Source organism: Meles meles, chromosome 15, assembly GCF_922984935.1.
Source record: "Meles meles chromosome 15, mMelMel3.1 paternal haplotype, whole genome shotgun sequence".
Classification (NCBI taxonomy): Eukaryota; Metazoa; Chordata; class Mammalia; order Carnivora; family Mustelidae; genus Meles; species Meles meles.
The window spans coordinates 26132596-26156180 of NC_060080.1; the positions used below are offsets into that span (position 1 = coordinate 26132596).

The window sequence follows — 23585 nt, forward strand, 5'->3', positions numbered from 1 at the left end:
AATGCTATACAAATACACCATGAGTCATAGACCTCCTCCAAGGGTCATCATAGAAAGGAATGATCAGAATTACTGGGAAAAGCCACACACATACAAGGATCAAGTATGATCTTTATAGCCCCAATCAGTATCACAGTTAGCAGGAAAAGGATTCTCAGAGTTTAAATGGACTTAATTTTTTAAATCTCTCAAATGAAAGCCTTTGTGTAGTTATAATTTGATTAATGTGTTTTGTTGCAAATGTTTTTAAAAATTAAATTCACTGTGATGTAGAATAAAACAGCTGAAGTAGACTGGAGATATGTCAAGAGTTGTCAGTAGCATTGCATTAAAATGATATATACCTCCACCCATGTTGCAAAAAGCAAAAATCATATGTTAGATGGGTCTATCTTTAGCTTCACATTTCTGTATACTTTTCACTTTGTGACTGCTTGTTTTCCACAAAAGCATTCCCCTGTTCACTTCCCCCACCTCAGATTCAAAAGCCTGAAGAACTTTTCTGCTTTGTTATTATCTAATTGTTTTTATTCTGAATGAGATTTAGTCTGTGAGTTTTCCTAACTAGGTAACAATGCATATCTACCAAAACCTTTAATGTCTATTTCTGGAATGGAATTTTGAACTTCAGCTCAGTGGACAGTAACTTTGTTGGGAAACCCCTGAAAGCATGCTTAACTTAAAAACAAATCTGAAAAAACTAAGAGCTTTCTAGTGTGACTCTGGTAGATATGTCAGAAGGACATCATTTGGTTGCTTCCCACTCAGTGCCATTAGACACAGCCCTAATACTTGCTGGAACTATAGAAAGAGGAAGAAAAAGTGGTCCATAGTCATATTTCAAGATTTTAAATAGCATTTTATAAACTACATACAATTCGCTCTTACTTCTGAACTTTGAATTTACTGATCTTTAATAATTCACAGACTCTTTGGATATAACCTGATTTAATCTGCTTTTTGGGTTCTTTATTTTGGATTTTTGTTCACTATTTTGCTCTTCTTTTGGGTAATTTGCAAACTTTAATTTCCTCTTCAGTGTTTAGGATATTAACCAGGAGTGGGACGTGTCAGGAATAAGGTAGTGGAGAGAAAAGAGAAGAAAAGAGAAATTTCTAACCAAAAATTAGTTTACTTTTACTTGGGAAAACATTCTTCCAAGTGGGTAAAAATTTATATAGATTGAGTTACTTTATATAACCCTATGAAAAGCTGGTTTGGGCTCTAGAAATCTTTTAAAAGTGATCATTTTTTCTCTTCTGTTGTTACTATTAAAGTTTATGAATCCTGTAAAGACACTGTGGGATATAACTGTCATTTGTTTCTGATATTGTACAATACCATTTTGATTCTCTTAAAAATTTTCCATAATCTTTGCAAAGTAGATTTCTCCTTTGTATACTTTAATTAGGGGCTTAGTTAGTTTCTGATGATATTTTGGTTTTTTGCCTCACTCATTTTGACTATCTGGTCCATTCCACTACTCTGTTAATATGATCTGTTTTTTGTTTCTTTTTTAAATAATACTTGTAAAGAAACATTTTATTGGAAATTCCTTTTTGTAATTATTTATGACAAGTAGTTGGCTTGGTTTATGTGAATTTGATTAAGCATTACTAAGACAGTTCATATCTTTTTTGGACTCTGGTTAGTTTCTATAGGATTTTATCAGATTATTCCATATTATTTATTTCTTGCATTAAAAATTACTCCCAGAATTAGGTGCTTAAAACATTTATTAACTTGGGGTGCCTAGGTGGCTCACTCCGTTAAGCATTTGCCTTCATTCGTCTCAGGTTATGATTCCAGAGTCCTGGGATGGAGTCCCACATCCGGCCCCTGCTCAGCAAGGAGCCTGCCTCTCCCTTTGCCTGCTGCTCCCCCTGCTTGTGTGCTCTCCGCTCTCTCTCTGACAAACAAATAAATAAAATCTTTAAAATAATAAAAAATAAATAAAATAAAATGTTTGTTATTTCACAAAATTTCCATGGGTCAGGAATTCAGGAATGGTTCAGCTCATTGGTTCTGGCTTAGGGTCTCTTACAAAGTTGCTGTCAGAATATTGGCTGGAACTTCAGTCATGTGAGATCTTGAGTGGCGCTGGGGGCTGGGCTTTCACACTCACGCGTGTGACTGTTAATAGGAGGCCTTAGCTTCTTGCCGTGTGGGCCCCTCCGTAGCACCTCCTAAGGTCTACACACATTGTATCTAGCTTCTCTGAGGGAAAGTGCAAACAGGAAGCCACACAAGGCCTTTTATTTTTTAGTTTTGGAGGTTGTATACTATTGCTTCTGCTTTATTCTTCAGAAGTAAGTCATTAAATCTAGTTCATATTCAAGGAAAGGGGAGTTAATTTCTACCTTTTGACAAGGGTGTCAAAGACTTTGTAAAGTATTTTTTGGGATAAGATTTTATTTATTTATTTATTTAGCAAGCACACATGCATGCATAAGTAGGGGGAGGGAAAAGAAGAATATCAGGCTGACTCCAGGATGAGCACAGGGCTTGATGTCAGTGACCCTAAGATCATGACCCAAGCTGAAACCAAGAGTCCAACCCTCAACCTACTGAGTACCCAGGCACCCCTAATTGAATATTGTAATAAATTTTTGGTATTAGTAGACCCTGGTCTCTTACCGTGTATGATAGAAAAGTGTTCCTCCAGGCATCAGAATGGGCTCTTGTGTTTCTGGTGGACTGTTGTTTAGAAAATTCGAAGGACATTTATCTCTATAGTATGTGAAAGGCAGTGGAATTGGGCAGATGAAGTTAACTCCAGTTCACAAGTTTACTGACAGGAAGTAATTTTGCTGTGATAGTACATTTGATCAGTAACAGTTATATATACTGTGTGATAAAGTCAGCTTTCAGCATTTCTTCTTAAATTAGATTCTACTCATATAGAACTGATAAATAGTTTCTATAAGAAATCCACCAAAAGTTTGTCTCTCTGAAAGATTTGTTAAAAAAAAAAAAAAAAAAAAAAAAGATTGTGGCACTCCTGTTTTAAAAATATGGAGTGCACACCCGAATGCTTATAGCAGCAATGTCTACAATAGCCAAACTATGGAAAGAACCTTGATGTCCATCAACAGATGAATGGATAAAGAAGATGTGGTATATATACACAATGGAATACTATGCAGCCATCAAAAGAAATGAAATCTTGCCATTTGCGACGACGTGGATGGAACTAGAGGGTATCATGCTTAGTGAAATAAGTCAATCAGAGAAAGACAACTATCATATGATCATATAATCATATGAGGAAGTGGAGATGCAACATGGGAGGTTTGGGGGGTAGGAAAAGAGTAAATGAAACAAGATGGAATCGGGAGGGAGACAAACCATAAGTGTCTCTAAATCTCACAAAACAAACTGAGGGTTGCTTGGGGGGGGTATGGACATTGGGGAGGGTATGTGCTATGGTGAGTGCTGTGAAGTGTGTAAACGTGGCGATTCACAGACCTGTACCCCTGAGGATAAAAATACATTATATGTTTATTAAAAAATTAAATAAAAAAAATATGGAGTGCACAGACCAGTGCCACTTTATAGGTCTTTCCCTTTTTTCTACATTATAAACTCCTTGAAGGCAGATTTAGTTTCCTATTTATCATTTAAGCCAAAGAACCTCGCCTAGAGCCTTGCACTTAAGTTCTTGGTGAGATTTAGTGCATCAGTGCTAATTACAATATAGCATTAATGTTCTTCCATATATTTAGAGTTATATGAAGGCAAGATCAAATGTTACTGTTGCTTCTTATGACAGTGTTTCCCCTATTACGTGGTTTTTGAATAGTGTTACAATTTATATAAATCTTTTTGTTGTAACCCATTGGTTAGGGTGGAATAATCTGAACTGAGATAAAATTCAAATCCCTTTTGTTCTTTCTTTTGTGTGCAGAGTTTATAAGTAAAGAATAATGGAGTCTTTTCTAAATCTGCCTAAATAGATGGTTAAGAATTAACCCATTAATTTTATTTAGATTACCCTAATAATCTTCCTTTATTCCATTAATTTAAATTATAAAAGTAGTGCAAGAGTAAACTTCAGCCCAAGACTTCTGTTTTCTGATTCCAAAATCAGTCCAAATATATAAAGACCTATTCTTGTCTTTAAAAATGAAATATAATACTTTTTGGCATTTAATATTCTGAATTGGCAAAAATACTACACCGCTCATTTTAAGAATAAATTGTCTTCTGCTTTACATTGTTTATAGCTACTTGATATAATCTATAACTGGGTCCACATTGTAGGTTAAAAATCATTTCCTGGGGGTGCCTGGCAGGCTCATTTGGTAGAGCATGTGACTCTTGATCTCAGAGTTGTAAGTTCAAGCCCCACAGTGGGTGTAGAGATTAGTTAAAAATAGAATCTTTTTTTTTTTTAAGATTTTATCTATTTATTTGAGAGACAGGAGTGAGCTCTAGAGAGCATGAGAAGGGAGGGGGTCAGAGGGAGAAGCACACTCCCCCCTGAGCAGGGAGCCCAATGTTGGGGCTCAATCCTGGGACTCCAGGATCATGACCTGACCGGAGGCAGTTACTTAACCTAACTAAGCCTCCCAGATGCCCTAAAAATAAAATATTTTTTAAAAAATCATTTCCTGCTTTTGCTTCCATTATGTAGTTCATCCAGCAGCAGGTATGACATAAACATGTCCAGTTGCTGTTTTCTCAGTCTTCTGCATTTTGGGGGGCTTTAAATTTTTTTTTTGGGGGGGGGTGTATATTTGGCACACGATGTTGCACTAGTTACAGGTGTACAACAGCGATTCATGATCTCTGTACCTTCTGCTGTGCTCACAAGTGTAGCTGCCATCTGTCACCACACAACGCTATTCCAGTCTCGCTGACTATACTCCCTGTGCTGTGCTTCGGTCTCCTCTGTTTGGGGCGGAAGAAGGGCTGGTGGTTTCTTTGTGATTTTTGTCATTATAACAACTATCCTCCTCCATTCTAGTTCTTTCTTTCTTTCTTTTTTTTTTTCAGTGTTTTTTTCTTCTTCTTCTTTTAGATACATTTGAGATGGTTTCTGAGGATGAAGATGGGAAATTGGGTTTTAAAGTAAATTACCACTACATGTCTCAGGTGAAAAATGCAAATGATGCGAACAGTGCTGCCCGTGCCCGCCGCCTCGCCCAGGAAGCCGTGACACTGTCAACCTCACTGCCTCTTTCATCGTCTTCGAGTGTGTTTGTGCGCTGCGATGAGGAACGACTTGACATCATGAAGGTAGAAGAAAACAGCTGTTTCTCTGTCTCTCTGGCTAATGTCATTATTCAAATATTCATACAAAGCACTAGAAATAGCATGAATTTTAATAAATAAAAATTCTGTTGACCATTTTGGATATTAATGAAAGGAGTCCTTTTTTAATGTTAGAGTATGTGTATGAGACTTCTCTTCAAAATAATGATTTAAAAGAAAATACCAAAATGCCCTCCTTGAGTAAAGGTTATATGCAGCCTGTAGTTTTAAGAGCTTAACCTCAAAGGATTTAATGCTGGTCAGTGGAAAAAAGTCGTAAGATTTCTTCCTTGTCATCCAAGATATTTCTCTTGTGTTATACTATCAGTCTTCAAAATTATTCTTTCTTTTTCTTTTCTAGGAAATTCATGTATTTACAGAACTATAATATCTGTGAATTAAGTAGTGGTAGTACAGTAATAAATCACCTTTACGTTTTAACACTGTGAGGATCTGGCCTTAAGTTCTATGCCATTGCTGCAGCAAGAAAATTAAAAAGATTGGACACCCAGCAGGGACAGGAATGGTGGCAAACCTTTCTTTACATTTGTTATTTTATTCTGGGTTACATAGTCTGTCTTCCTTAGATACACAGCTGTAACTATTGACACATTGATTTGAAGATCTTTTTTGTTTGCTTATGTTTTTGTTTTGCTCTTTTGGATAGTTTTTCAGTAAAAATCTCATAGACTTCACCTATTTGACCACATTCTTACCTGTTCCTTGTTACAAACAATAGCCAAATACAGGATGATTGATTGCCTCAGGAAGTATTGTTATCACTAAGTGGGCCACATAAGTTCAGATTTGTGACTTTGTCTCTGCTAAACATTATGCTGTACCTAAATTTAAAAGCTCCCAACCATAAATCAGAGTTATCAACAGATCGAGACTCTAGTGCTGCCTGCCTCCACACGGAGCTATTCAGGACCAGAGGCTTTGCTGCTCAGACCTTGCACAATTAGCATCTGTTGATCGACTTCAATAAAATTCATTAAATAATTCTGATACTCACTCTTGGGTTCTCTGCTGTTTTTTAGATTACTAATAACCCTACAGGAAAACACCTGTTCTCTCAAAACCTTTTTATCCTGAGTTGTTACATGAGAACTTTTGTTAACTGCTTGTCTCATTATCCCAGAGAAAAAGATTTTAAAACTAAGTTACTTCTCAAATGTTAACTTATGTGAAGATGTATTGCAGAAAATTACCCTCATACCTTTTGGATGTGATAACGAGTATACCTTTAATCTCAAATTGTTAAGTACTATAGAAAATACCATGAAGGAAAGCTCTCAGAAAAATAGTAACTTAATATTAAAAGGTATTTGATATTAAGGTAAGCTTTCCTGCTGCCAGTAAGGCATCTTTCTTTTAATAGCCCATTTTCACCAAAACTAAGTAACTTTAATCCTAATCTAAAACCATTTCCTAGTTATGTTGTTATTTTTAAATTTTTAACCTCATTTTTAACACATTCTGGTAGAGCTGTATGTAGGATGTAAGAAGGTTGTCCTTACTTCATGTTGGATTGTGTTTTTCTAAATTGCGAGCGGTGTTTATGAATAGTAACTTGCACTTTTGTGTATTTGTACATGCATACTAGGTTCTGATAACTGGTCCAGCAGACACCCCTTATGCAAATGGCTGCTTTGAGTTTGATGTATATTTCCCTCAAGATTATCCCAGTTCACCCCCTCTTGTGAATCTAGAGACAACTGGTGGTCATAGCGTGCGATTCAATCCAAACCTTTATAATGATGGCAAGGTAATGTAATTTCGATCTTTTTTGTTTCTAATGCCGAAGTATTGTAACCAAAGGTTCTTTATAATTTAAACAAAATTTTTTTTTGGTTATCTTCTTTCCGAGAGTTACCTGGCTTTCTTCATGCTTCTCTTTCCTATATGCAAAGATTAGCCTGAGGAATGAGAGAGAAGGAACCAAAAAGAGCAGAAACACAACAGTGTTGAGAAGCACTTATAGTCTTAAGAAGTTACTGAGGGATTAACTTACTCAACATATTCCTTGACCAGTTGAGAGCTTTTCTTCACTCAGGAGGTAGTAGAGCCAAATGTCTGTCTTTACCTCTCACGTTCTTTTACTTTCCATATCTCCAGTTCTAGTTACCTTTTCACAAGTGCCTCAGGATAGTTGAATGGCAAAAGCATCGTTCTTGTCAACTCTGTATTTCTATTTTGCGTATCATCTTTTTTTTTTTTTTTTTGCTTTCATAACTACCCATATTTTCTATGGTACATAAATTGTGAACTTATTTTTGACATTTATATTAAAATGTTTTATATTTTTTAATAAATAGGAAGATGCATTCTATCTAAAAAAGTTGACTGAGAGATATAATAAAAAAGCATTTCATATGACAATAAACTTCTAAAATTAATATAAAAGAACAATCACCACTTCCCAAACTAATTTTAGATAGCTTGATGGGATTTCAGCAGTAAATTCCATGCTGGAAGTATTTCATCCTTAAAAATTACTAAATGATCAGAAGAAACTTAAGACTTCATAAGCAGACACTCTGATGAGAGGAGCAGGTGCTTGAAGTTGATCTGGTTTATTAAAGGTGGACTAAGTTTTCCCTTGGTTTTGTCTTCATCATAAATTCAGATCATAAAACTGGAATTCGCTTTGTGAGTTTATTGCAGAAGATTTAATCAAAGATAGACCTTACTTTCTTTGGAAGAGCAAAGAACACGTCTTTTATCACTGAGCAGAGAAGAGGAATACAGCAATGTTGATTTATTGAAGAGAGAGACTAGACTTTGAATAGAGTTTAAGTGTAAAATGTTGAAATTTATTTAAGAAATTACTTCCTTAAGACATGGGGCACCTGGGTGGCTCAGTGGTTAAAGCCTCTGCCTTCGGCTCAGGTCATGATCCCAGGGTCCTGGGATGGAGCCCCGCATCGGGCTCTCTGCTCCTCGGGGAGCCTGCTTCCTCCTCCCTCTCTGCCTGCCTCTCTGCCTAGTTGTGATTTCTTTCTGTCAAATAAATAAAATATTAAAAAAAAAAAAAAAAGAAAGAAATTACTTCCTTAAGACATGGGGCACCTGGGTGGCTCAGTGGGTTAAATCTCTGCCTTCGGCTCAGGTCATGATCTCAGGGTCCTGGGATCGAGTCCCATATTGGGCTCTGTGCTCAGCAGGGAGCCTGCTTCCCCTGCACGGCACCCCCCTCCCCCCGCCTGCTTACTAGTGATCTCTCTGTGTCAAATAAATTAAAAAAAAAAAAATCTTTAAAAGGCTTAATGGTATAGGGGCACCTGGGTGCCTCAATCATTTAAGTTTCAGGCTCTTAATTTCTGCTCAGATCGTGATCTAAGGGTCATGAGATTGAGCCCCGTTGGACTGTGCATTGGCTGTGGAGCCTGCTTAAGATTCTCTATCTCCCTCACTCTCTGTCACTCTCCCCGCCCCCCCCCCCCCAAAGGACTTAATAGTACAGAGAAGCAGGTAAGGGCCTGAGTTGAATACCTTGAATTATATAGTCTTTGCTGTATTGTACACTAGAAACATCTAACCTTGGATTTCAGATCTCTAGGTAGGAGTAAGAATACCTGCCATTGGTAGTCACAGGGATGCTCTAAGAATGAAATGTTGGACATTAAGTACTAGTATTAGTACCTTAAGTAATAGTGTACAAAGTTATTCAGATACAAGTCTCTTAAAATTATTAATGAAATTGTGTCCTAAATGAATAGTGTATTTTGTATTATTGCTGTCACAGAATGATTGCAAGAATAGCAAGGAGATAGACTTCTCTGGTTTATTAAGGACAACTTATTTTCCAAGTCTGTTGCCCATTTTATGATACTGTTAGTTTACAAGTACAGATAAAATGTCCCCAGTTCTGTTTTTCCCAGAGTGACTTCTTAACCTCTGTTTGGCAGATAGTTTGAGTTTATTCTTGTTCTCTAAGTGAACAGGTATCTGTATTGTAAAGTTTGTTGTGAGGAACCCAATAGATAGATCCTCAAGGCCCTTTCAGGGGTCTGTAAGTCTTCCTCCTTCCAACTTCATGTTTATGTAAAGCTAGATTTTATCCATAGACTTCAACCAAAACAATATATTGTAACAAATAAAATTTAGAGGCAGATAAGCAGTGAGACGTTCTATTAAACCATATCCATTTTGAAATTTTACAAAATTTAGCGAGAGGTTTTGTTTTAAGATTTTGCACATTTATTTGAGAGAGAGCACAAGTAGAGGAGGAAGCAGACTCCTCACTGAGCAGGGAGCCCGTCGTGAGGCTCAATCCCAGGACCCCAAGATCATGACCTGAGCTGAAGGCAGACATTTAACCAACTGAGTTACTTAGGTGCCTTGAGGGAGATTTTTTAAATGTAAAGTGGTACTACTTTTTCATACTGAAACTTTCTAAAAGTTTTGGCCAACAGTTATTTTTCACTAAAAAATTCATTCTTATGTATTAACATTTAATAGGTGCTGTTTCATTTTTCATTATGAAGGAATTGTAGCGCCATACAGATTTGGATCACATCTGAAGATGCCAGTTTGTTATGACAGACTGACCGTTAGTGTTTTGTTGGGGGGACATAAAACTGAGATACTGTGATATGATAACTTAGTTTCAGTTTTGCTTCTAGTTGCGACAGTTTGCTTTTAAAAAGCACTCAGGGGCGCCTGGGTGGCTCAGTGGTTTAAGCCTCTGCCTTCGGCTCAGGTCATGATCTCAGGGTCCTGGGATCAAGTCCCGCATCGGGTTCTCTGCTTGGCGGGGAGCTTGCTTCCTCCTCTCTCTTTCTCTGCCTGCCTCTCTGCCTACTTGTGATCTCTCTCTGTCAAATAAATAAATAAAATCTTTAAAAAAAAAAAAATACCATTAACCATGCAACTTACTACCAAAAAAAAAAAAAAACAAAATTTAAAAAGCACTCAGTTCTGTTTATGCTTTCTTCCCTTCTTCCTCAGGTTTGTTTAAGCATCTTAAATACGTGGCATGGAAGACCAGAAGAGAAGTGGAATCCTCAGACCTCAAGCTTTTTGCAAGTAAACACATTTCTCTGAGTTTCACTTAGAAAATAAAGAACTATCTATGTTTTTTTTTTTAGATGTATTTTAAGGAACTATCTATGTTTAAAAAAAAAAAATTGGTTTTAGTGACCAAGAATAAACCTGTCAAACCAAAAAAAGCTATCCTAAATAAATAGCTTATAGGTGAACAGGTAGTACAAGTCTCGTCTCACCTGGAGTTTAGAATCTTCAGTTAGGGCATAAGACTAAAGTTCTACTTTGCCAAAATTACCTTTAAAAAATTCCTAAGTTGCCCTTAAAGTACACCGTGGTGCAAAAAGATAACATAAGACAGACAATTTTCTCCCGTCTCCCGGTCACTTACCAGGCTTAAACTCACATGAGTAGAATAATTAAACTACTAGTATTATTGTTTCTTCCACATATAATAATGGTTTTTCTGCAATCTCCTTAATAATGGTACTCACTTGAGGTTCAGAAGCACTGTCCTAGAATTCATAAAACTTGGAATCGAAGCTCTTATTTTGCAGAGCATTTGACAAACGTATTTCCTAGTCTTGAATTGTGGAAATTAATTTCAACATACCACTTGAACATGTAATATGTTATATAATATCCCATCAAATGCTTTTTGCTGATGCTTTACCTCAGTAGTTCAGAATCCCAGCTAAGAGAAGACTGGGAAGCATGTTAATAACATGAATTAACTTTTTCCTTGTTTATTGAGGAAGGAGAAACAAATCATTACTGCTCATTGACAGTTTAAACTCACATTTAAAGTTTAGTCTTTAAGAGAAACCACCATGAATTATCCCCAGATAAGCCTACCCTGAAAAGATTCTTCCTTTGCACTCTTACTTTGAATTAGGAAAAGGAGATATGAAAAATAATGCCTTACGATGTCACTTTTTTGCTTCTCTGGGAAGATTTTGCAGTATCCTCATGAATTAAGAAGATAGTACCAAGGGGTACCTGGGTGGCTCAGTCAGTTAAGCATCTGACTTTGGCTCTGGTCATGATCCCAGGGTCCTGGGATTAAGCCCCACATTGAGCTCCCTGCTGAGCGAGGTGTCTGCTTCTCCCTGTCCCTGCTGCCTGCTGCTCCCTTGCTTGTGCATGCTCTCTCTGTCAAATAAATAAATAAAATCATTAAAAAAAAAAAAGTACCAATTGTTTTTCCCTTTTTGTTAATGTCGAGACTAAGGGGAAAGTTACCTGATTCATGCAGAGAACTATAAGAAAGCTACTAGAATATTTCTCCCAAGTTACTACTACTTCATTTTAGAAATGATTATTTCAATTCGATTCCAAAAACCTTAAAATATTTTTTTTTACATGTATACTACTCTTGTCAACACAAACTAAGCTTATGATCAGTTTTACTACAAAGGGAATTTCAGAGATATGCTATTTTTCATAAAGTAGATTAGACTTAGCTAAGAATTGGATTTTGTGTTGAATTTATATAATTTTTAAAATAAATTTATAATCAATTTTCAAAGTTTTTATTTTAAAATTTAATTGGTTTTTAACTTTCATATTGCCTGTATACCCTAATATGCATCCACAATGTTGTGAACTAAAGCAACTTAAACTCAGGGATTTAAATTTTACAAGTTTAGAAACTTAAGTACCCATACATAAAAATTTTCTTTCCTATATATTCCTTTTAGGGTGGGGTTTTTTTTGTTGTTGTTGTTTTTTTTTTTGGTGTCGTATACATAGTTCACAGAATGAGAATTAGCATGTTAGATATATCATTTGTACATTGTTCTGTTCACTTAACATTAGAGCATATCCATTTTTCCAAGTTCTATTTTTATAATTTCTAATTACTATAATAATCTTTTGAGTTCATATATTACAATTGAACTATTTCTCCATTATTGACTATTTTACTTCTGATTTATAAATAACAGTTACTATATGACATTATTTTATTTTTTATTGGCATATAATGTATCATTTGTTTCATGGGTACAGGTCTGTGATTCATCAGTCTTATACAATTCACAGTGCTCACCATAGCACATACCCTCCGCAGTGTCCATCACCCAGCCACCCCTGTCTCTCACAGCCCCTTCCCCTCCAGCAAAACTCAGTTTCTTTCCTGAGATTAAGAGTCTCTTATGGTTTGTCTCCCTCTCTGGTTTTGTCCATTTCATTCTTTCTTCTCTTCCCCCATGATCCTCTAACTTGTTTCTCAAATTCCACATATCAACAGACATTCTCTTTATTTTAGATAGTTTCCCGAATCCAGTTTTCAGATCTGTGACAAACTGACTTGGGCAGGAGCAAGAGGAGGCTCTCTTTTCTGTGGCAAAAGTGAATAGCCTTGTCTTCTTCCAGATCTTAGAGGGGAAACCTTTCAGTCTTTCCCCATTGAGTGTCATGTTACCTGTGAGTTTTTCATAAATTCGCTTTATCATGTTTGAGGACATTCCTCTTTATTCCTGGCATATTGAGTATTTTTATTATGAATGGTGTTAGATTTTTGTCAGGTGCTTTCTCTGCATCTATTGAAATGATTCTGTTATTTTTGTTTTTTTATTTTATTAATACAATGTATTATATGAATTTTGGATGTTAGACCAACTTTGCATTCCTGGGACAAATCCACTTGGTCTCTTGGTATATAATTCTTTTTATATATTGCTGAATTCAGTTTGCTAGTATTTAGTTTAAGGATTTTGGCATCTGTATTCCTAAGAAATACTGGTCTCTTTGTGAAATTGTTGTATTAATATTATACAAGAAATAAATGCATGCAGGCAGAAAAACATTGCTCTTTGTCCTCTGTTAGAAACTTTCTCCAGGGGCAGACTTGAGAGGATCAGAGAAAATTTCTTAATTTTTTCTTGGTTAGATTTTGGGACCCAACATTGTTTTACCTTTTTATTTATCACGTGTGCACAAAGGGTAGAAGTACTTTTGCCAGATTGAAAGTATTCCACAAAAATTTTTTGAAGTTTATATACAATTAAAAACAATTCAAAATATCTTAAACAGTGGTAAGCTTTATTAGAATTGCTTGGTTTCTCTGTAGTGAGATTCTTAAAAGAATAATGGTAATTTGTATAAAAATATCACATAAGTAGTCTTATGCCATAGGTCTCAGATCCAGCAGTAACATAGTAATAGTCTTACCTATTAGGACGATTTAAAATCAGAAGTCTTGGGCACCTGGGTGGCTCAGTGGGTTAAAGCCTCTGCCTTCGGCTCAGGTCATGATCCCGGGGTCCTGGGATCAAGTCCCACATCGGGCTCTCTGCTCAGTGGGGAGCCTGCTTCCACCTCTCTCTCTCTCTACCTGCCTCTCTGCCTACTTGTGATCTCTGTCAAATAAATAAATAAAAGCTTAAAAAAAAAAAAGCCTTGAAAAAATAAAATCAGAAGTCTTATTAATCATTAAAACTTGAACCAGAATTATTACAGTAGCACCAGATTTTAGCATTGCTGTAACTAGTTTTTAATGTTGCTATAATGTACTGAAAATACCTATTATAATGCCTTGTAAATAGTTTCTTCCAGTTGGATGTTGATAAAGATGTCATGTGCAGGAAGAATTAAACAGAATTTATGGTTCATGTAATCAACCATTTATAAATGTTAACAAATATATATTACCATTGGGGCACCTGGGAAGCTCAGTCAGAAAAAATGTTTGACGTTAGCTCAGGTCATGATCTCAGGGTCCTGGGATCAAGCCCTTTGTCTCAGCAGGGAGTCTGCTTATACCTCTGCCTGCCCCCACCCCTGGCTTGTGCTCTGTCTCTCTCTCTCCCAAATAAATAAATAAAATCGTTCAATATATATATTTTTTATGTATATATGAAACCATTTTTCCTTTTCCAAAGATTTTATTTATTTGAGAGAGTGTGTGTGAACATGAGTGGGGTGGGGAGAGCAGAAGAAGAAGCAGATTCCCCACTGAGCAGGGAGCCAAATGTGGGGAGTCAATTCCAGGACCCTGAGATCATAACCTGAGCCAATAGTAGACATTTTACTGAGCCACCCAGGCACCCCAAGACAGTTTTTCTTAAAATGGAAAGTTCTGGAAATCATCCACTATTTACAGTCCTACTCACAGCAGCATCATTTTCCAGAGGCAGTACTTACTATTTTAAAAGCAAAAGGCTTTTAAAAGGCTAAAAACATTTCACTAATTAAGAGTTTCCCTTACACCATAGATGTTATTATTTCTTCTAATAGTTTCTTGTTGCAAATTAGTATTTTGGATTATATACTCTGTACTTTACTATGTTTGAAATATCTATAAAAATTTTTTAGATACAACATGATAATACAGGAAATCAACAGTAATTCCTCAGGGATGTGGGGTAGAGGGAGGAATATGGCCAATTAGTGGATATTCTAAAGATAAGTCACAGAAATGGATAATAGTAGGAATATAGTGACCAAATGAATATATAAAATTATAGGAGACTTGATTGCTGACTAGTTGAGTGACCCGGTAGAACACCATCCAGTAGGGTTAACATTTTTGTTTTGACACATAGTGAAAGGTAGCTGTTCCATGGTTCTTGATTTGGTCAGTTCCAAACAAATTAAAATGGAAACTTCTTGTACTTTTGTGGATGCTAATATAAAACTGAAGAGGAGGGCGCCTGGGTGGCTCAGTGGGTTGGGCCGCTGCCTTCTGCTCAGGTCATGATCTCAGGGTCCTGGGATCAAGTCCCGCATCGGGTTCTCTGCTCAGCAGGGAGCCTGCTTCCCTCTCTCTCTCTCTGCCTGCCTCTCTATCTACTTGTGATCTCTCTCTGTCAAATAAATAAATAAAATCTTAAAAAAAAAAATAAAAAATAAAACTGAAGAGAGAGACTGTAAATTGAGCCTATGAATAAAAGTCTGTAACTCTTGACCTTGTTAAATTATCAAAGGATTGACTAGGAATCAGTGAACCTACATTACAGAATGAAAATATATTCCATTTATTATTAACTTAAATATAACCATATGTATGTAATATACTATGCTATGTAATGGATGTTTTTCTGTTAATTACCAATTCATTGTCAGCTCATATTCTAGGAAAACACTTCAGCCAGATGTAGCTATGATAAACATTACATTTTGCTTTGATCCATGTTGGTCTTTTAAGTTTTGGTGATCAAAATGAAACTCATGCTGACTGCTTTTCTGCCCATGTTACATAAATAAAAAGACTATTTTCGGAGTACAAATGATTTTGTTTTGCATTTTACTGTCTTCTGGATGCCTGCTGTCATTTTTACTCTAAAAAAGAATAGCTACTGTGGGTGAATTAAACTTAATTAATGAGCACTACTACTTAACTCCCAACAAAAGTTTATTTAATTCTCACAGCCATTCTTTAAGTAGTTGTTATCTTCATTTTACAGATGACCCAAAAATGGGTTCTGAGGGGGTAAGTTGCCCTGCCTGCTCTGGTCTCTCACTTAAATATTTTACATTGTTCTCAGAGCTGGATAATTTTTAATATTGAAAATCAAGTGCTTTTAAAAAAGAGAAATCTTTTCCTTTCAAGGATTTACTCATTTACTGTTTTTTTAATGCCCACTTTTATGGTTACATTAATGTGTGCTATGAATAAAATGACTGAACAAGACAGATAATCCAAATCTCCAGAAAGTTCCGTAAGAATGTTGTGATCCCTCCCTAGCTAAGTTCACTGAAGAAAAATAAAGTAGCATTTGTATACTTGTAAGGTGGTGTATGTTTTATAAAGCAGAGGGACCTGAGTGGAGCAGTTGGTTAAGCGTCTGAATCTTGGTTTCAGCTCAGGTCATGATCTGAGGGTTGTGAGATCGAGCTCCATGTCTAGCTCTACACTCAGAACACAGTACACCTGAGATTCTCTCCCTCTCCCTTTCCCTTTGCCCCTAACGCTTGTACGTGCTCTCTCTCTCTCTCTCTCTCTAAAATAAATAAATAACTTTTTTTTAAAAAGGCAAATATAAGATGCCTTTTAAAAGTATTTATTTTCCTTGGAATAAAAATAAAGATTGCATCATGCCTGGTTTTTCTTACAAGTGAGTATTATTAAGAGTACATGGTTACCACTATGCTCTTTGAGAGTCAGGACACTTCAAGCACAATAATGTTTAAATTGTTGTGGGATGTTTATAAACAAATTTTTTTTAGTGGTTTCAGGAAATACAATCTTTAGTTCTTTTTATTTTTTCAAGGATTCAGGAATGTAAAATACAAAATACTCAAATACTGTATGAGTCTGTTGTACCTTTTAAATTTTTTATTATTTTTTTATTGTACCTTTTTTTTTTTTTTTTTTAAGATTTTTCGTATTTACTTAGGGAGGGAAAGAGAGAGCATGCAAGCATGAGTGGGGTCGGGGAGTGGAGCAGGGCAGAGGGAGATGCAGGCTCCTTGCTGAGCAGGGAGCCTGAAGCTGGACTCATTCCTAGGACCCCGGGATCATGACCTGAGCCAAAGGCAGGCACTTAACCAGCTAAGCCACCCAAGTGCCCCACTACGATACCTATTTTAATTTTGCTTTTAATAATACAGTATTTCAGTGTCCAATGATTAGCATCAATTTTATGGTGATAAAAATACGTGGAAGCACATATTAGAAGATAACAGTTTACTGGGCCTAAAAATGTCCCGTCATAACTTCTCTTTATTTCTTTGTTCCTCAGGTGTTGGTGTCTGTTCAGTCCCTTATATTAGTAGCTGAGCCTTATTTTAATGAACCAGGATATGAACGGTCTAGAGGCACTCCCAGTGGCACACAGAGTTCTCGAGAATATGATGGAAACATTAGACAAGCAACGGTTAAGTGGGCAATGCTAGAACAAATCAGAAACCCTTCACCATGCTTTAAAGAGGTATGTTCACTAAAATTAATGAAATACTTTATTAACATTACTGTACCTGCCTTTATATTTGAACAGTCTGTAGTATACTAAATTTTAGTTTTTAATCATAACAGATGAGTAATAATATAATAGAGGTGATTTTTAAAACTACCTACTTCCTAAAAGGCATCTGACTCTGTTTTGGGATGATTTTTTAGTTTCTTATTTTTAACAATTACCATTCTACTCATGAACTGTATTATTAAAGTAGTCCTCATAAAAAATATTTTTTATTAGAGGTCAAGGTACTTTCTAAAGTTGTCTTTCAAATAGAAGATTTGCCCTTATACTAATATCCATGTGTGAATATTGAAGAGAAGACATTTTCTTTCCTTTAGGAAAAAGTTGGACTTTCTGAAACCTGTCTTGATATTGACAAATGCTTTTATTTTACTACATCCTGAAAAGTGACTCTTCTTAGGGTTAGTTGTCTCTCCATAATCTTTCTAAAATATGATTGTATTCTTTTATTTGATTTTAAAGATTTTCTTTGTCAAAGAGGGAGAGAAAGAGCAGGCCCACAGGCAGAGGGAGAAGCAGGCTCCCCGCTGAGCAAAAAGCCTGATGTGGGACTCGATCCCAGGACCCTGGGATTATGACCTGAGCTGAAGGCAGATGCTTAATGGGTTGGGCCACCCAGGCGTCCCAAGCTTGGGTTACTTATATTAAGTAACTGATTTTGTACCCATATCGAATGTCAACTATTACTAGCCACTGCCCTAAGGTACTCAGAACTCAAGCATAAAGGAAGCTCAGTTCCTGCCTTTGAAAAACATTTATTTCTTCTTGTATCATGAATTTTTTCTGTGCGCTTAAGGCTCAAACAGTGAATCCAGATAGATAAACTACTAGACAGGTCCAATAAATTTTACAAAAGTCATCTTAGCACTAAAACTGAACTCTTGATTCTTCCTTTATTCACTCCCTTAGTAAAAGCACCATTATTTCAGCCCCAAACCTTTACCACCTATGACTTGATTCTTTTTCTGATGTAACACGTTCAGTCTAATGACAAATCCTGTTGGGCTCCACCCTTCAAAACATAATGAAAATTTGGTGGTTAAAACTACATCTTTGCCATGACCAGCCTATTTCAAGCCACCGTTACCTCTTGTTGGATATGTGAAGTGGTTTCCTCATCAGTCCTGCTGCTTCCACTCTTGTCCCTCTCCAGAGATTCTCTACACATAATCTCTCATCTCACTCCTTTGATTGCCGATATATGATGAAGAAAACCCAGAGTCCTTCCCATGGCCTACAAAAGCCCTACAGATTCTGTCCCCTTTCTTCCTATTCTTCAGCGTATCTAGGAATTTAAAGGCTTTTGATACCAAATGTGAGGATGTGCAGCACCTGGAATTCGGATGCACTTCTGATGGGGATATACATCAGTATAGCCGCTTCGGAAAACTCTTCAGCAGGATCTGATCAGCTGAATGTACGCTGAATGACTTGCAGTTCCACTACTGGGTCTGTGCTTCATAGAAATTGGGTATAGAGAATGTTCATTACATTCTTCATAACTGTCAGAAACTGGAAACAGTTCACTTGTCTATCAACACAAAGAATAGACAAATTATGGAATATTCGTAAAGTGGAATAGAACAGCATAAATGAATGAACTGTGCACGTTAATATGGACAAATACCATACACTCAGAGCATAAGAAGACAGGCAGAAACGAGTACATCTCATGATTCCTTTTATAAAAAGCTCGGAAATGAGTAAAACTAACATGCGTAAGAAGTCAAGATAGGGGCACCTGGTTGACTCCGTCAGTTAAACTTCCAGCTCTTGGTTTCAGCTTAGGTCATGAGATCAAACCTTGTGTGAGACTGAGCCCTATGTCGCCGTCCGCCCTCCGCGGGGAATCTGCTTGTGATTCTCTCTCTCCTCCTCCCTTTGCCCCTCCCCATTGTGTGCGTGCACTCATGCACTCTCTCTCCAACTCAAATAAATAAATCTTGTTCTAAAAAAAGAAGTCAGGACAGTGTATACCTATGTATGAGGGTTATTAACGGTAAGAGGTAGCACAAAGGGGACTTCTGGCATGCTTGGTGATGTTCTGTTTCTCGTCTGAGTAGAGATTACCTTGGTGTGCACTTGGCGAAAATGCATTCAGTTGTGCATGTGATTTGTGTACTTGTATATGTTAAACTTCACTTTTAAAATGTATTGAAATAACGTGTAAGGATTTATACTCAGTTAATGTATAAGTTGTTGGTTCACACATAAAAATTATTGTCTGGAAGAAAAATAAACTATTAACACAAGGAACTCGGGGAGGATGACTTTTTACAAAAAGCAAATAAGTATAATTTGAAACAGTCTTTCTCATCCTTTAGAACCTAGCTCAGATTAAAGGGGGCACCCCTGTCCATAAATGCTTTCCTGATTTTCCCAATTAGATGTGACTCTTTGAATTCCCTGGGGGTTTTTTTGTCTTGTTTTTGCTTTTTGTTTTCATTTCATTTCACTTTGCTTACAGTATAATTAGCACACCCTGTTACTAGTTTTGGATGTACAGTATAGTGATCCAGCAATTCCACATATGTTCCCGGTGCGTTCACCTCTGGTTCTGTGGTTGTCACGGTTCTTCATGTCAGGCTGTGTCTGTCTTTTGTGTCCCTGTAGGCATCAAATGCAGTAATTGTTAAATGTAATAGGATTTTACTGGTGTTTTACATCCATTCCCACGTTTTCCTAATAATACTTTCTGGGTATTATCACCTTTTCTATAGGGAGGATAAGCCCATTGGAATAGTGACTCACCCAAAATACAGAATACTGTATTTTTTTTTAAAGATTTTATTTATTTACTAGAGAGACAGAAATCACAAGTAGGCAGAGAAGCAGGCAGAGAGAGAGGAGGAAGCAGGCTCCCTGCTGAGCAGAGAGCCCAATGCAGGGCTGGATCCCAGGACCCTGGGATCATGACCTGAGCCGAAGGCAGAGGCTTTAACCCACTGAGCCACCCAGGCGCCCCCAGAATACTGTTTGTTTTTTGTTTTTTTTTTTGAAGATTTTATTTATTTAGGGATACCTGGATGGCTCACTTGGTTGGGCATCTGCCTTTGGCTCAGGTTATGATCCCAGGGTGCTGGGATCGAATCTCGCAGTGGGCTCCTTGCTCAGGGGGGAGCCTGCTTCTCCCTCTGCCTGCCACGCCCTCTCTCCCTCCCTCTCTTTTTCTCTCTGACAGATGAATGGATAAAATCTTTAAAAAAAAAAAAATGTTATTGAAAGAGAGTGAGAGAGAGAGCATGAGCAGGGGAAAGGGCAGAGGAAGGGGGAGAAGCAGACTCCCTGCTGAGCAGGGAGCCCATGTGGGGCTCGATCCCAGCACCCTGGGATCATGACCAGAGCCGAAGGCAGATGTTTAACCCACTGGGCTACCCATGCGCCCCCAGAATAGTATTTTTTTAATTGATAAAATGTTTCCAAATTGATCTAAATTTCTAAGTTAAGTTTGTTAGAAGTAGACTCCTACTGCTTATACAGGAAGAAATTCTATCTGATTTTTCCAAGACAATTATTATTTAAATTATTAGATTTTAAAATTTAAAAATTAAATTTTTAAAAATTCCGTATGCCAACCACAGTTATTGTAAGGATTAACTTTGGGACACCTAGGTGGCTCAGTTAGTAAAGCGTCCAACTCTTGGTTTCAGACTCAGGGTTGTGAGATGGAGCCCCTACATGGGGCTTTGCACTGGGCATGGAGCCTGCTTCAGATTCTCCCTGTTCCTCTCCCTGTGCCCCTCCCTTCAGGAATGCCCACTTACATGCGTGCTCGCTGGCTCTCTGAAATAAATAAGCAAGCAAACAAGAAAAGTTAACTTTATAAACTATAATCTTAGCCAGAAATTAACCAGAAGATAAAATTAAGAAAGTAATAATAATGCCTATTTTTAGGCCTTTGTTCTGATTTCCGTATCAATATCTTTGACATTTGGAATGGTTTTAGTTATTTAGGTATTTGTAGAGTTCTCTTTTAAAGGTAGAAAATTAGACAGTGTTCTTGTTGTCAGTGCTCTCCTGGTTATCTGTTTACAGTGCTCACCTTGTGAATGTATTGCATTATACATATCTTTATTCTCTTTGACAGGATTAACTATATGAATGTCTGGTTATTATTGGGCATTATTTTCTGCTGTAGGGCTGGGCATTTCAACACATGCCATCAGAAGTCATTAGCCGGATTCTTCCCTGTTTTTTTTTGTTTGTTTGTTTTGTTTTTTAAATTTTATTTTAATTTTTATTTTTATTTGTTTATTTTCAGCGTGACAGTGTTCATTGTTTTTGCACCACACCCAGTGCTCCATGCAGTACATGCCCTCCCTATTACCCACCACCTGGTTCCTCAACCTCCCACCCCCCGCCCCTTCAAAACCCTCAGGTTGTTTTTCAGAGTCCACAGTCTCTCATGGTTCATCTCCCCTTCCAGTTTCCCTCAACTCCCTCTCCTCTCCATCTCCCCATGTCCTCCGTGTTCTTTGTTATGCTCCACAAATAAGTGAGACCATATGATACTTGACTCTCTCTGGTTGACTTATTTCGCTCAGCATAATCTCTTCCAGCCCCGTCCATGTTGCTACAAAAGTTGGGTATTCATCCTTTCTGATGGAGGCATAATACTCCATTGTGTATATGGACCACATCTTCCTTATCCATTCATCTGTTGAAGGGCATCTTGGTTCTTTCTTCCCTGTTAATGTAAAATTCACTAATTGAGTTTTGTGGAGACAAAAACATTGCAGTTGTCCTTTAATTTTCATTTCTTTGTAATGCCACTTGTTTTGTCTTTTAAATTCTGACCTGAACACCTTTTGTTCCCTTGGTTGTTTTATTCTTAAGGTTATACACAAACACTTTTACTTGAAACGAGTTGAGATCATGGCCCAGTGTGAGGAGTGGATCGCGGACATCCAGCAATACAGCAGTGATAAGCGGGTAGGCAGAACTATGTCTCACCATGCCGCAGCTCTCAAGGTGAGTAAGCCTTCCAAACAGGGCCCTGTTGGCAACAGAGCTGTAGTCACCAGATGGTAAGGGAATCTGAAAGATTCAAAAAAGCAACACTTATTTTAAGGTCAGAGGCCTAAACTGCTACAAAAGTCTATAGAAAAGGTACATTAATTTTGACAGTGAGTTGACACTTCCTAAAAAGCATGCTGACAGCTTGTGCTCTGTGAATTACTTTTTTTATTGTTTTCCCTTTTCTCTTTTGCAGTTTATTTTTCATTCTGCTCAAGGTCCCTGCCCCCAGTTCTCCATACCCGTGACCCTGGCTCCCCTCTCTGCTTCCTCATCTCTCCCCTCCAGGCCTTTACTCTCATTTACACCTGGTCTTGCTAGCTCACTGCCGTTCAGTTGCAGCTTAAATTTAGCTTTATGGAAACCTGCCCTGACTTAGATTACTTCAGTTTAAGCTGAAGTAACACACCCTATGTGTGTTAAAACATGCTCATTCCAGGGGCGCCTGGGTGGCTCAGCGGGTTAAAGCCTCTGCCTTCAGCTCAGGTCGTGATCCCAGGGTCCTGGGATCGAGCCCCGCATCGGGCTCTCTGCTTAGCTGGGAGCCTGCTTCCTCCTCTCTCTCTCTCTGCCTGCCTCTCTGCCTACTTGTGATCTCTATCTGTCAAATAACTAAATCTTTAAAAAAAAAAAAAATGCTCATTCCAGATACCTCCCTGGCTCAGTGAGAAGAGCATGTCATGAATTCAAGCCTCACACTGGGGATAGAGTTTACTTCAAAAAAAAAAAAAAAAAGTTAAAAACTTTATTTTTTAATAGTTAAAAAAAAAAAAAAAACCACCTCTCATGGCACTGGTCTAAATGTTTGTCTTTAGGGGGCACCAGGGTGGCTTAGTTGGTTAAGCATCTGCCTTCTGCTCGGCACGGTTCTGGGATGGAGCCCCTCGTTGGCCTCCCTGCTTGGTAGGGAGCCTGCTTCTCCCTCTCCCTTTACCCTCCATTCATGTTCTCTCTCTCTCGCTTTCTATCTGAAATAAACAAATAAAATCTTTAAAAAAAAAAAAAAAGTATTTGTCTTTTCTACCACAATTTTCATTTGTAGATCACCGTAGTTCCTCTTCTCACACTCTTTAATTTTAGTGAATTTTTTTCTTCACCCTTCTAAGGATTTATATACCTGAAGTCTTATGTTTTGGCCCTCAGAGCCATTTTACACTCCTTTTCTCTCAGTTGTATCTATACCCTTAACTTTGGCGATTTACTCTTTCTCTCTCTCTCTTTTTTTTTTTTTTTTAAAGATTTTATTTATTTGACAGATCACAAGTAAGCAGAGGGGCAGGCAGATAGAGGGAAGCAGGCTCCCTGCTAAGTAGAGAGCCCGATGTGGGGCTGGATCCCAGGACCTTGAGATCATGACCTGAGCCGAAGGCAGAGGCTTAACCCACTGAGCTACCCAGG

The 23585-nt window shown here is 37.4% G+C and overlaps 1 protein-coding gene across 12 annotated transcripts in view; it reads left to right on the forward strand.

The window, feature by feature from the left end:
• The window catches only part of BIRC6 (baculoviral IAP repeat containing 6), a 235501-nt gene that overhangs the window by 206534 nt on the left and 5382 nt on the right, over positions 1-23585 (forward strand). For all 12 annotated transcript variants that reach the window (XM_045979750.1, XM_045979752.1, XM_045979760.1 and 9 more), the window contains 5 exons: positions 5024-5241; positions 6863-7024; positions 10210-10287; positions 16932-17120; positions 22008-22142. In XM_045979750.1, coding sequence (XP_045835706.1) covers positions 5024-5241; positions 6863-7024; positions 10210-10287; positions 16932-17120; positions 22008-22142 — 782 coding nt within the window. The remainder of the gene's footprint in view (positions 1-5023; positions 5242-6862; positions 7025-10209; positions 10288-16931; positions 17121-22007; positions 22143-23585) is intronic.